This window comes from Euprymna scolopes, chromosome 5 (genome assembly GCF_053919585.1).
Source record: "Euprymna scolopes isolate OS-2025 chromosome 5, ASM5391958v1, whole genome shotgun sequence".
NCBI lineage: Eukaryota > Metazoa > Mollusca > Cephalopoda > Sepiida > Sepiolidae > Euprymna > Euprymna scolopes.
The window spans coordinates 126,809,989-126,823,866 of NC_136486.1; the positions used below are offsets into that span (position 1 = coordinate 126,809,989).

At 32.0% G+C, this 13,878-nt stretch overlaps 1 protein-coding gene across 2 annotated transcripts in view; it reads left to right on the forward strand.

The window, feature by feature from the left end:
* Nucleotides 1-4,936, forward strand: part of LOC145276966 (uncharacterized) — a 541,458-nt gene extending 536,522 nt beyond the window's left edge. For both annotated transcript variants that reach the window (XM_080128509.1, XM_080128510.1), the window contains one exon: nucleotides 4,579-4,936. In XM_080128509.1, the coding sequence (XP_079984635.1) occupies nucleotides 4,579-4,685 (107 nt within the window). In that variant the 3' untranslated portion in view covers nucleotides 4,686-4,936. The remainder of the gene's footprint in view (nucleotides 1-4,578) is intronic.
* The last annotated feature ends 8,942 nt before the right edge of the window (nucleotides 4,937-13,878 follow it).

The following is a 13,878-nucleotide window of genomic DNA, read 5'->3' on the forward strand; positions in this document are numbered from 1 at the left end:
AATAAAAGAGAATAGAAGGGAGTAAGAATTATGGGTGCTTATTTAAAATTTCACTCTTAGCGAAAATTAAAAGAAAAAATACACAAACGTCTATATGATGTACGTACGAAGATAGCATATTCAAAAAATAAAATCACGTCAATAAGTAGTCTCCTATTAAAGAAAATCAAATTTTATGATGTACTCGATGAGAAAAAACCAGCCGCCATATTTGATTGAAGTCAAGAAAGAACAAGGGCGGACAACTCTATTCAGCTATTTCTTTTTAAGGGCTCATCAATGGCTGTTAAAAATGCTGAATCGCTAAAAGTCATAAAATTTAATTTTCTTAAATAAAAAAGAAATACGTGATCGATCTTTGTAATTTTTGGGATATAACATCTTCATTCTATGACAAGTAGGTACATGATAAAGGTTTTTCTGTATTTTTGTTTTTCGAACCAAGTGCAATTCTAAATAAGCACCGAATTATGAAAGGAAAGAGGGAAAGAAATAATTAAAAGAAAAAGGGGGTGAGAAGAAGAAAATGAAGATGAATCCACCCAGCGTGGCAGTAGCTGAGATTGAACTCACTACACGAGTTTGTAGTGTAATTCAAATCTTGTCAGTAGCTGAATACTTGATGCTTCGCCAGGGTTATCAAGGGTATTTTTTTTATCGTGACGCTATCACTAGATGAGGTTCCTACCACGGCTTAAGAGAGTCCCATCTACCCTCGAGAGAAGGATAGACCACGCCAGTTTCTCAGCCTGGTATTTTACTTCACGGTACATACAGCGCCTCGCCTTCCCAAATGCTCACCCAACTGGTACTGGCCAGGCTCAACGTTGTTTAACTTCGGTGATCTGGCAAGAACTGGTGTGTCAACGCGATTATGCCATATTGAGGATGAGTAATGAAAAAAAAAAAAAAATGAAAAATCAAAGGACAGAAAATTAAATACAAAATAAAGGAATGAAGTATGAATGGAAGAAGGCGAGGAAGGGGAAGAAGGGGAGGAGCGAGATAAAGCGAAAATAAATGAAATATGAAAGGATGCTTCTGCATTTACCCGCTCGCGATTTCTATGAAGTTGGTTCGAGCCCACTCAGCAGCCGACGGAAATAACCGGAAAAGGTCAGCCGAGCATTCCTCAATTTTTAACGAACGCGCTATCTGTTTTTAGCTAATAATAAGAATCCATGAATGCTACTTGTCTTTTATAAATTAGAAGAAACAAAAAAATTAATTTTAATCGCGCAGGTTAGCGTTAGATACATGTTTGTAATTTTATGTCTTTCCATGTTTTTCCTGTTTATCATTATAATTTTCACGAAAACGAAAGAAACTAAATGAAAATACAGAATGTATTGCTTTGAATTATTTAGGGATCGGATCAAACCCTTTGCACTTATTTAAGAGGTCACGGGATGCTTTCTGATTATATATTGGTCTGATTGTTGTATAGCACATCAACCTTCTGGTGGAATCCTTCTGTCGCTCTAGAAGATATCTCACTTATGATGCAATTCTCTATCTATATAAAAGCCAAGTACGTCCAAAGATGGAGTACTGCTGCCACATCTGGGCAAGAGCTGCTAAAAACCTCCTATCCTGCCTTAACATAGTACAAAATAGACTTTGTGGCTTAGTGGGGGGGGGGTCCATTTTCTCTTTCCTGCAACTCTATCCCACAGAAGGGACACTGCGAGCTTATCTTTGTTTTATCGTTATTTCCATGGCAAGTGCTCGTCTGAGCTCCAACCTCTTGTCCCCCCCTCGCCAATCTTTCACGAAAAACACCAGTCTAGCTGAAACCACTATCAATAATTTTCCCCACTTTTTATCTGTGCCTAAATCAAAACAGATTCCATGAACAAAGCTTCTTTCTTAGACCTGCACGCATGCGAAACTCTCTGCCGCTTGCCTGTTTCCCTTCCGACTTAAACTTGGATGTCTTCAAGTCCAACATAAACAAATTCCTAATGAACCGCCCCCTTAAGTAATGACACGTTATCAAATCTCCAATACTAACAAATAATACAACACTACTCCATTGATTACTGTACACGCAATAACCCTTATCCCCGAGTGGCTTCTGGGCCTTGATAAGTGATGACCTCCATGTAAAAAAACAACTTTTAGGTTACCTAATGCCGAATTCAGTAATTTTGAACAAAGGTTTTCTGCTTCAAGTTTTGTATGATCTTCAAATATTTATTCATGGTGTTTGCTTTGGTTTGATTTGTTGTTCTATAGAGGAAAATTGTTTTTGTTTTTGTTTTTGCAAAACATGATCGAATTTTGCAAAGGGGAAAAAAAAACCACAATAACATCAATATTTGGTGCATTTTAGGCCAGGAAGTCAGTATCTTCAGACAGCCTTATATGAAAGCACCACTGAAATTGGAAATGACAGGAAGACGGAAATGGAAATAAAACGGGAGAAATGAAAGAATGGTCAAAGGGAAAGTAAATGAAATCTGAAAGAAAGAATAAAAAAAGGAAAAAATGAAATTTAAAAAAAAAAAAACGAAGTATAGAATGAAAAGTAAAAAAAAAGGGGGCAAAAATGTCAAATGAAAAAATACAGGAGGGGGGGAATGAATGATTAAGAAACGAGAAGAAAAGGGGGAAGGAAATAAAATGGGGAATTAAATGATGGAGAACGGGAAAGAAATAATGTCTAAACAGAAGAAAATGAAGACTAACCATAGAAGTGAGATGAAGAGCAAAAAGAAAAAAAAAAGGATGGAGAGAAAGTTTAAAAGCATGGAATGAAAAGATGAAGAATGAGAGAAAAAAGTAAACTTACAAATTAACCGAATAAAAAGAAAATAAAGTGGCCTTTATATATATATATATATATATATATATATATATATATATATATATATATATATATATATATATAAAGCAACATTAAATATATATTTCAAGAAACGTGTTTTAATAGAATAAAACTATTATCTATTAATAATAGAGATTTCGTATCTGCCTGTCCGAAGCCAAAACTAAACTATTGCACTTAGTCTGAATTAGTTTTACGGTTTAGTGTAGTATCTGCAGACCCCACCATAGCTCGGGATTGGCACATGAGAAAACAAGATTATAGTATCTATTCTGTTGTCATGATAGGTTAGTAGTTAATAATGTCGGATTTTTTTTTACGTTGCAAAAAAGCTAACTTTATAACAATAACTTCTTATTGAAAACCTTTAGCAGTTAAAAAGGAGTTCATATTACTATTTGTGCAAATTAACATTTATGTTATATGTTTCTTAACAGTTAACAAAAATATGCGACCAGAAGAGGGAGATCATATGTTTGTTTGTCATAATAATAGTGAAATTATGCAAACTTTGAACATATCCTTGTAGGAATTTATGACTAAGTAAAAAATTTAAGTTTATAGAAGTCAGAACAATGCAAAAGTGTGACGGATAATCTCAAACTGACGCAACTTAAGATATAACGGTGGAACCAGTTATGCAGTTTCACATTTATTGATCTAATTCATATGTATATGTATAGACATATATATACACGTTTTTTTATATATACAATATTTTACATGTAGGGTGTTCTTACATGCATCAGGCGATGTGTCTATGATGCTATATTTCGGGATGTCTGCCCTTCGTCAGACTTTCAAACGTACATGAAGCAGGTCTGCAGAAATTGAAAATTAATTTATCGGTTACAGAAGCATAATTTATTATTATAGGACGTGTATTGCTACTCAGTATTATTTGTAGATTTTTTTAATATTAAACCTTAATTATTTGTCTTTTTATTATTAACTATCGTTAGGCGTTTCCATTTTTCTTTTATTTTTATGTACTATTATTATCAGGTGTAGTAATTTGAAAGTCTCGTTAACCTTACCAAAATGCAGCAATAGAGAAACAATTGATAGGTTGGAATACAAAACGCAATAAAAAAACAACAAAAAAACAACAAAAAAAAAAAAACACTATTTTCTAAAGTACAAAAGTTTCCAAACTAATAGGATCCACATTGTCGAACAAGCTTTTTTTATTATTTTATTTTAGTAATCTACACTTAGTCTCTAAAGCCAAGTAGCGTGTAACGCATGGGTACATATAAATATTGTAAAGTCTTCCAGTCTTTAACAGTAATTAGATAATTACTGATTAAGACTAAGTATTCACACTAATAATTAATAGGATTTTCTTGTTTTATTTAATGAAGTGTTATAGAGAAAATATAAATATATATAGTGTAATAATAAAAAAAAAGAATGGGATAGCAATGTTACTTCATTCATCTTAACCGTACTTGTACTGAACCGTTTTATCTTTAGAAAAGAATTATCAATCAATGGAGATGATCTTAGACTAAAGAGTTCCAAGTAAAGGGAGATAATTTTAGACTGGAAAAGCTCCAACAAGGAAAGTAACATGACATTAATTACAGTTATATTTAATATTTATTTATGAGTTGCTCCTCACAAGATGTTTATATATATTATTCTAATGGTTTCCGGGATTATGCTTTTATTTAAGTTGAAATGAATTTGAACTTGAATGTTGACAAAAAAAAAAAAACTTAACTGATTTTTTTTTCTCTTTGCAGCCCACAATGATGAGAAACATGTAATGGGTTCTGCCAACCAGTCAGTTGCTGCTTCCTTTGTAATCCTCTTAACAACCAGCTTAGCGTTTTCTTGGGTCTGCGGATAGCCATCAACCTGGCGCCATAGAGCAGACTGTCTCGAAATATTTTCCATTTCTTTGTATCATTTTTTAAAAATAGAAACGTGAAAAACGGAGAAAAAAAAAAAAGAAACATTTTTATGCATCTATATTCTTTGGGGCAATTCCTGTTTTCTGTATATCTGATTCAAATAAAAAAAAAAGATTTTTGTAACAAAAAAAAAAAAAAAAAGATTTTGTTCTTGTTGCTTGTTCTTAAAAAAATTAATATAACTATACCATCACATGGATGTAAAAATCACAAGAATAAACTTCAAAGTGAAAAAAAGTTACTAAAATGCTTGACCACGATTGTGATCAAATGGAACACAGAGGGTCTTTTTTTCCAAGGCTTCTACCTGTAGGAAAGAGAGAGGTTCCTTCCTCATATGTAAATACAATTTTATCTCAGCAATTAACTGGTACTTATGTATCGACTACTAAATGTGAAAACGTTGAATAGGGTCAAACCAGTGCTCCAGTGATCTATGAACACTGATTGCTTAAAAAAAAAAAAATTTAAAAAAAAAAAAAAAGGATCATTAGAAACTGTAAAAATGGTTTAAACTTAATTCCATAAAAACGATGGTGCTTGCACAGATTAGAATCAGTCCTGGTAAATGAATCGCATGAGAGAGAGAATATGACGGTTATTGAAAGAGACAGAGTGTAATTTGAAGGAATCAATTAATACAGACAAGAAGACTTGCTATGATAAGAGGCAAAACAGATGTTAAACTGTGAATTTGCAATTTCATTTTTTTTTTTTTTTTTTTTGTAAATACCCGAGACATGAAAAAAAAAAGAAATGAAACAGCAAAATATCAATTGTACCAATCATAATTAAAGCACTGGGAACAATGCCAGCAAAATTTGACAGGAAAATTGAAAAAAAGTGAGAATTCAGGGAGGCATTGGAACCATCCAAATAAAATCACCACTGAAGTTTGTCAGAGAACCTTCTGGAATACTAAGGAATTTTCAATAATTGAATTGTCTACTAGTTTACAAGTATTTTTCAAAAACAGCATTTGACAAGTTTTGTGCCACCCAGGGTAGTCTTTAAGTTTAATCCCCTCCTCCTTTTAAAAAAGCATAGACAGTATGCAAATCAAACTTTGTGGTTATTTATTGCTTGACTGAAAAAAATCAATTTGCTCGAGAGTAGTTTTTATTTTATTTTCTGTGCAAAATCTCTTTACCAGTATTGTTAAAGTCTACTTTCATTAATTGTTTATATATATATATATATATATATATATATATATATATATATATATATATATATATATATATGTTTCCTTAATTTACTTGTGGATCCTCCTGTGAGCTATTTTATCATCTCTGGACCAGACATCTGCATGTATAAATTTTTCAAATCAAATAATTATTTTTAACTATGAATTAGTTTTATCGTATTCCTAACATCAAATATGAACCACGAAAAGTCCAGAAAAACATGAACATTTAGTGAACAGAATAGAAACATTTTTGTACCCCCCCCCCCCCGCTCCTTAAAATTTTTATGGACTCTGGCTGAGAATGCCTGCTCTACATTTAACAGCATTGCCAAAATTTATATCCTCCAAAGTTTTAACAGAAACGTGCACATTCATCAGGGTTGTTCAAAATGTTCATTCGTTGTTTTCTTTTTTTTTTTTAGAAAGAATGAACCCAAATATCAAATTTAGGAACAGACTAAGTTTACACAACTTACTTCACAGACAAGATTTGAAAATTTTAGGAATGCCTGGGATTTGTTTGATTGTCAAACGACAATTTTGTTCAACCACTGGTCTCACTTGGTCACTGTTAATCATCTTTGGCCAGCTACATCGAGGAGAATCTCTCACTAAAAAGATCCTTTTTTAAAATCGAGCAAACCATTTATGGTGCACCCGTTCTGTAACAGCATCCTCACCATAAACATGGCATATATTTATGCAGGTTTCTATAACTTTTTTTTCTTTTATTTAGTTAAAAAAAAAAAGCATCGAGAGTAAAACTCCTAAGTTCAGAGGCTTGTTGCACATTTACGTGAACATACTCCCTACACAAATACAGGATTTGAAGAATAATATAAAACGATCTTTAGTGTCCCAAAAATATAGCATGCTGCCTGATCTATAATAGCACAGATAAAACTAAACGTGATATGTATATATTTTAAAGTTCATTCTTATTGAATGAAGTCATGGCTCTGTGTTAATTTATTTTTGTACAAATTAGTCTTTTTTTTTCTTTGTTCCTTAATTCCGATTTGTGACCTGCACATAAATCTTACATATAAGATATTTTTTTTCATTTTATGATATATTGTATATTTTGTCTTCATATATTTTAAGTAAGCCGGTAACTTTGAAGAGTAACTAGCTCTCGTCATGATTCTGATATCATAAGATTGACAACTGCACAGTGTTTGTTTTATTTTACTTCAGCTGAACTTTTAAAAAATCAAGTGGTCCCTTTCCTGTGGCTAACACTTGATCTCTAAATGAGATCCATAGATGTTCGAATATTCCATTAGTTTTCTTTTATATCGCAAACGTTGAGTTTGCAAAGAAGTTAGTAATATTAATTCTCCTTTCATAAATTGACAAGTTAACTATATTTCTTTTGTTGTCTTAGTCTGAATGGATTCCAAAAAAAGAATTTATCTAGTCTGGTGGAGTATTCAGCTTAGTGTTGTTACTTCAGGCAAAAATCACTCAAAGAAAGTGCAACAATACTAATATAAGCCAGTGTAAGTTGACCGTATCGAGAGGATTTTATTTGTACTTCGAATACGATATTATTTTGAATATTTAGTTAGGGTTTATTTGCAGGGGGAAGTAGTCTCATGTCAGGGTTTCCTCACAAACTCCTGTACAGAGATGTTAAACACTTGTATATCACAAACGTTGAGTTTGCGAAGTAGTTTGTAATATTAATTCTCCTTTCATAAATTGGCAAGTTAATTACATTTATTTTGTTGTTCTAGTGTGACTTACGGTCTCTTGGGTTTACTGAATTCTCCCCCAAAATTCATCTAATCTGGTAGAAAAAGTGCACCAATATTCATATAAGCCAGTCTAAGTTGACCGTATTGAGGGGATTTAATTTGTGCTTCGAATATCTTGTTATTTTCAATATATAATCAGGGTTTATTTGCAGGGTGAAGTATTCTCATGCCAGGTTGTTCTGACAAACCCCTGTACAGAGACTTTAGACACTCAAGGACAATGTCTAGTAGGCATTCAAGCTCTGTCCATTGTCAAAAGACAATGTCTAGTAGGCATTCAAGCTCTGTCCATTGTCAAAAGACAATGTCTAGTAGGCATTCAAGCTCTGTCCATTATCAAAAGACAATGTCTAGTAGGCATTCAAGCTCTGTCCATTGTCAAAAGACAATGTCTAGTAGGCATTCAAGCTCTGTCCATTGTCAAAAGACAATGTCTAGTAGGCATTCAAGCTCTGTCCATTGGCAAAAGATGTCAGAGTGTGACCCTTCCAAGACAAATTTAGTTTTAATATAAAAATAAGAAATTATAACATTAGCACATTTGTTTGAATGTTATTTGGAGCATCATAAAGGTACAATTCTGAATTTTTTAGATGAGATGTGAATGCTGGTGTTATGCTGATTAATCGGACTATTATTCTAACTTTGGGTGTGATTAGCACAACGTTTCGGTCGCTGCAACCTGCGACCTTCTTCGGGTGTTGAGAACATTCTTCTTTTCCTACTAAAGAAAAAGAGGGTTGGCTCAATCATCTTCTTTATGATCTACGGACCCACCCTCAAACAAACAGTTCGAATTCTTGTAATGCAGAGCCAACCCTAGTTTCCTTAGAAGGTTGCAGCAACTGAAACGTTGTGCTAATAACACCAAAGGTGAGAATAAATATCCGATTAATCAACATAACACATCGTAAGGGCACTTTAAGAAAGATTTAGAAATAAAAAGAAATTGGATCTTTTTAATATTTTATATTTGTTTACTTGCATATTGAATGTAGTAGATGGGGGAGGAGAAGGGATTAGATGAGGAGTGGTGAAAGGAGAGAGGAATAGCGAATTTGTAACTGCAGCATAGGTTTGGTGGCTTTATTTTATGATTTTATGGCATATCAACCCTTTTCAGATTATTCAATGCTAAATCCAGTGATTTGGGAAAAAGGTTTTATGCTTCAAGTTCTTTATATCTCCAAATATTTATTCGTGGTGTTTGGTTTGATGTTCTGTTGAGAAAAATGTTGCTTTTTTTTTTTTGTTACTTTGCAGAACATGATTGTGTTTTGCAAAAGGAAAGGTAAAAAGGTAATGACATCAATGTTTGGTGCATTATAGGTCAAGAAGCTAGTATCCTCAGACAGCCTGATCTGGTAGCACTAGGAGCAACAGCAAAATTGAATGATATAAGAGATTAATCCATAAACGGGCGTCTGTAGTCATCGCTTTTTTTTTTAAATTAAAAAAAAAAATGTTTTGATGTATATGTACTTTAGGATTAAGACTTGTTCGGGTAATTTCCCTTGGACAACTAGATGAAATACAAAGGACAACTGATAATTCAGAAATAAGATATACTTTATTAAACTTAGCTTTGGATATTCATTTCTGCATCTTGGATGCAGCTCTGGCTATTTACAACACCTCCATCTATTAGGACTTCAAATAGTGATCATTCTCTTTTTAAGTTTCGATCTGCAACAGTTAAACTTCTTTGAAATCTTTCTACTTATGTCACATGATCGAAGTCAATCAAGGAGATATCTACCTACATATGTGGAGAACAGGTGAATATGTGCAAACGTAGCCAATCAATATAATTATGTACTTATAAGACAAAAAAAAAATGCTGAGTCATTCTTCAAAATTTTCTGGATAACATCATTTCTCTTCAAATTATAGTGCGGTAGCCAGGGAAAGAAACTCGGTATAATTTAATTTAGAATTCTTCTGAACGCCCTTCTTAATTTTAGTTAGATGGTTTTAATAGTATTAATGACTATTACTATTTGGTAAGTTGTACATTTTAATAAATCCAAAGTGCTTAATATTCTGGATAGAGCAGGTATGTTTAAAGACCGTGTTGCCTGGGAAAAATGTTTTTTTTTTGTTATACTATTTTTAACAAGAAAATTTACTCAGCTTTGCCGAGAGTCATACTTGTAAAGCCATAATCGTATAAATTCCACCAACTCTCCTGATTATTATTCAAGTCTAATAATATAAAGCCAGTAGAGACAATAATATATGTATATAATCTCAATGCCCTATCCTAGTCTTTTTTCACTGTTTATTTTTATAATATTTCCCCCCCCCCTTTACTGCTGTTTGTTTTTCTATTTTACTACCTAACACTTAATAAGGATACTCTTCTACTCCTGAATTTTGAGGGCTCTGTGCCTAATCGGTCAAATTGTAAATTGTTTTCTTTTTTGGCAAATAATTCACAGTGGCTTATATGTGGCTATTTTGTAAGCTGTCTTTTCTGGCATTGCAATATGTTCATACATGTACAAAAGTAAATTTCACATGATACAATAATTAATATCATTTTTATATACGATATGACCGTCGAGTTTACATTGGTATGTTGTACATTAGTAGACACATTACATAAATATCAACAACTTTTCTTCTATATTTACATCATTTATTTATTTACGTCATCCTTTTATTTTCCTCTTACACCACTGCTGCTATTACTCTGCTCCCCTTCTCTGACAACTTCTCATCTTCCTATTCCCTTCTTCCCATCATCCAAAACACTCAATGTGCAAAAAAGCAAGATGATGGTTTTGTTTTTCTCATGTAACTTATCTTTGTTGGTTGTTCTGGTGGAGATTTTCTTCTTTGACTGCAAAAATCAATCATTGCCAATGATCAAAATATGGACACAATAATTGCATTGAAACTATATAGTCTTTACAATGAATATCTAATGATACAAACTATCCAAACTAGAGAGAGAGATCAAACTGCCGGCGATCGCATTAGTCTCTATCCTTATAGCTGGATTATTACTTTGTCAGCAATGAATCAGAGACTGGAACAGAGTTGATTCCTTATTTTATTTATCTCTCTATGTTAGACACAAAATCAGAGGGCCTAAGTTGAAAAGCTAGTGCACTAGGATTAGCACGATCTGGCATACGTTAGCATTCTGTATCAAGGGCGCCTTAGGCTATTAACGATAAACTAACTCTTTCTCAAAGAGAAGGTAACACCTGGAAGGATGAACCGCCTAAAACTAAACAGGACCATAATTTAGTTAGACAGCAACAAAGTCATTACCAGACGAAACCCTGTCTGGAATGAACAGAAACAAGTTGGCTCAACTTTCTTATATAGAACACAATCACATTAACAAAGGTTTCTGTTAGATCACTAAAGTTAAGAAATGTTGAGTCTAGTCAATATCAAATGGGTTACAATTTGGATTTACCAGGCGCTGTATGAGGAAACAGTGATATCTAAAAAAAAAAAAAAAAAAAAAAACCCTTAAAACCTAACATTATTAAAATGATTTAACCTAAGTAGGATACACATGCAATTAGGAACTGCTTGTCATTTTATAACTTTCTAAGGAGGAAGCTGGTTAAACCCATCTATGATATCTGCCATACTAGGACAGGACATGAAAGTTGATGCATTACAAAAAAAAAAAAAAAAAAATTATCAAAACATTGATATCTAAATCCTAGAAAACCTTTAATTATCGAATTTCTCACGCATATCATATTTGATTTCTGATCCAAAGGACATGGGTTGTATTAGGTTGGTGCAAAAATAATATCGTTATATATAGTTGAACATAAAAAACGACATCATTTTTGCACCAACCTTATAAATCCCCAATTTAGATGACATTTTTGCACGAACCTAATTAATCCCCAATTTAAATTCTATGTTTGTCACAAGGCATAGCTCTATCTTAACATTTACGTATTTTCTAAATTAAAAAAAATAAATAAAATAGTGAGACCCCAATTTGAGAGCTTTGAGTGTGAGGCAGGGACATGCAGTGGCAGGGTGCTAGAGGTGCCCAAGCACCAGCCCATTTTTCTCCTGTTTAAAAGGTACCCTTTTCAGAGAAATGTATTATATGTGTGTACCCTACCAAGACACCGTTTGCTTTTACTTAAGCACCTGCCCTGAAAAAGTTCTTTGCACATGACTGGTGTGAGGTTTATGATTTAGTAATCATTACTCCCAGGTCTACTCGCACCCAGAGTGGGAATACTTATCAATGCCCTATATATAAATATATATCCCATGTAAGATAAATATATTTTGTCATGTTTGTGCCACCAAAATGATTGGATTTGGCATTAAGTGTTGATATGCCGTAAAGCAAAAAAAAAAAAAAAAAAAAAAAAACATATTCGTATTATATCTACACTTAGATATCATCACATTTGTGTTTCATGATTGATTTATCAACATGAATAATTTGGGTGATTATTATTTGAAAAAAAAAAATGATTTTATTTAAAAAAAAAAAAAATATTAAGAAATTAAAAATATTTAAAAAAAAAAATGAAAAAAGAAACGGATCAATTTTAACGAGGACAAGATGGCGACTATGAAAACTGTTCTATCTCGTTTTTATGACTTTGGTTTTTGATAACCTCTAAGAACTGATGCACAAACAGAAACGAACCTAAGTATCTATTTCTTTCCTAACAATTTCTTTATATAACAAAGAGACATCTATTCGACATTAAATAATCCATAAGGGTTGATATGCCGTTTAGCAGATGATCAAAACCAATTTGGAGACATTGGGGGGGGGGGGTGAAAAGACATTCTAGATAAAAAAAGAAAAAAAAAGAAAAAAAACGATGAAAAATAAATAAATGAAATATAAATAATTTCAAAAGATAATGAACAAAAAAATGACAAAAAAAAAACAGGATGAGACAAAAAAATATTTTGTATGTTTGTTTGTTTTGCCAAAAATAATTTATGGCTACCAAAAAGAAAAAAAAAAAGGCAAAAATATTATAAAAATTTTGGGTGTTCTTAAAAACGATCCCATGAAATGTCAAAATTATTTATTGTTACAAAATGACAACTTGAAACAAAGATTTTTTTTTTGTAAAAAGGCACACCAAGGAAAAAAAATGGTAAATTTCTTGCTTATTTTTTGTGTGATGATAATTATAATAAATATTATGGAAATACCTTTTAATTTTGTCATACCAAGGTTTCTACATTTTTTTTTTTTTTTTTTAGACGAGTGGTAGTATTCTCACCTTCTTACAAACAGTCTTTGTTTACCCATTCCTGCATCTGACGAGCATGATGCACAAATTAAAAAAAAAATAAATTAAAAAAAAAAATAAAAAATAACAGTAAAATAATTGCAATTTTTTGAAGACGTTTTCTTAACATTTTGAATATTTTAAAATGTAAAATTCATGTGTTTGTGATTCATGCTTATACTGGTTTCTGTTACAGGTCAAAAATAGCATATTAACGATATGAAAAGAATCAACTGGGGATCGCCAAGTAAAAGATAATCGAGTGCTTGTTGAGATAGAGTCCACAGATCAATTTTTTTTTAAATATGTAGTTTTAAACAAAAACGAGAGTACTTAATTGTCATGTCGAACATAGTAATATATCCAAAAATTTATAAAATTAATTTAGAATAAAGTTATTTATAGGTAAAGGTAGTTTTAAAGAAAATTGGGAAAAATTATATTTTTCTTAGATGTAATAAACAATAGACAATGAAGAGTTAACACACAAAGGACATAACCCAGAACGCAGAATTTAGATTACACCATTTATAACCTATAACGATTTTTTTGTTTTTTTACTGAAAAGGTAATAAGCAACTGTTCTACTCAATGAATTTTCGTAATTTTTGGATATATCACTATTTTCGACTTGAAAATTAAGTATATGATACTGGTTTTGCTTAAAACGATACACGTAAAAAAAAAATCGCTCTGTTGACTCTCTCAACAAGTACCGATGATTTCTTGTATTTTTTGTCTGTGTCTAACAGTTCAGAAGTTTTAATGGAGAGTGATTTGTAGAATTATTTGAACTATTGTTCTCATTCTGGATGTTATTCTCACAACGTCTTTTTGAACTCGGGAATCTGTATAGAATTTCAGACTGAATCCTTTACTTAATCCATGGGGATAGATTGCTCTTGTTCCATCAGACATTATGGAT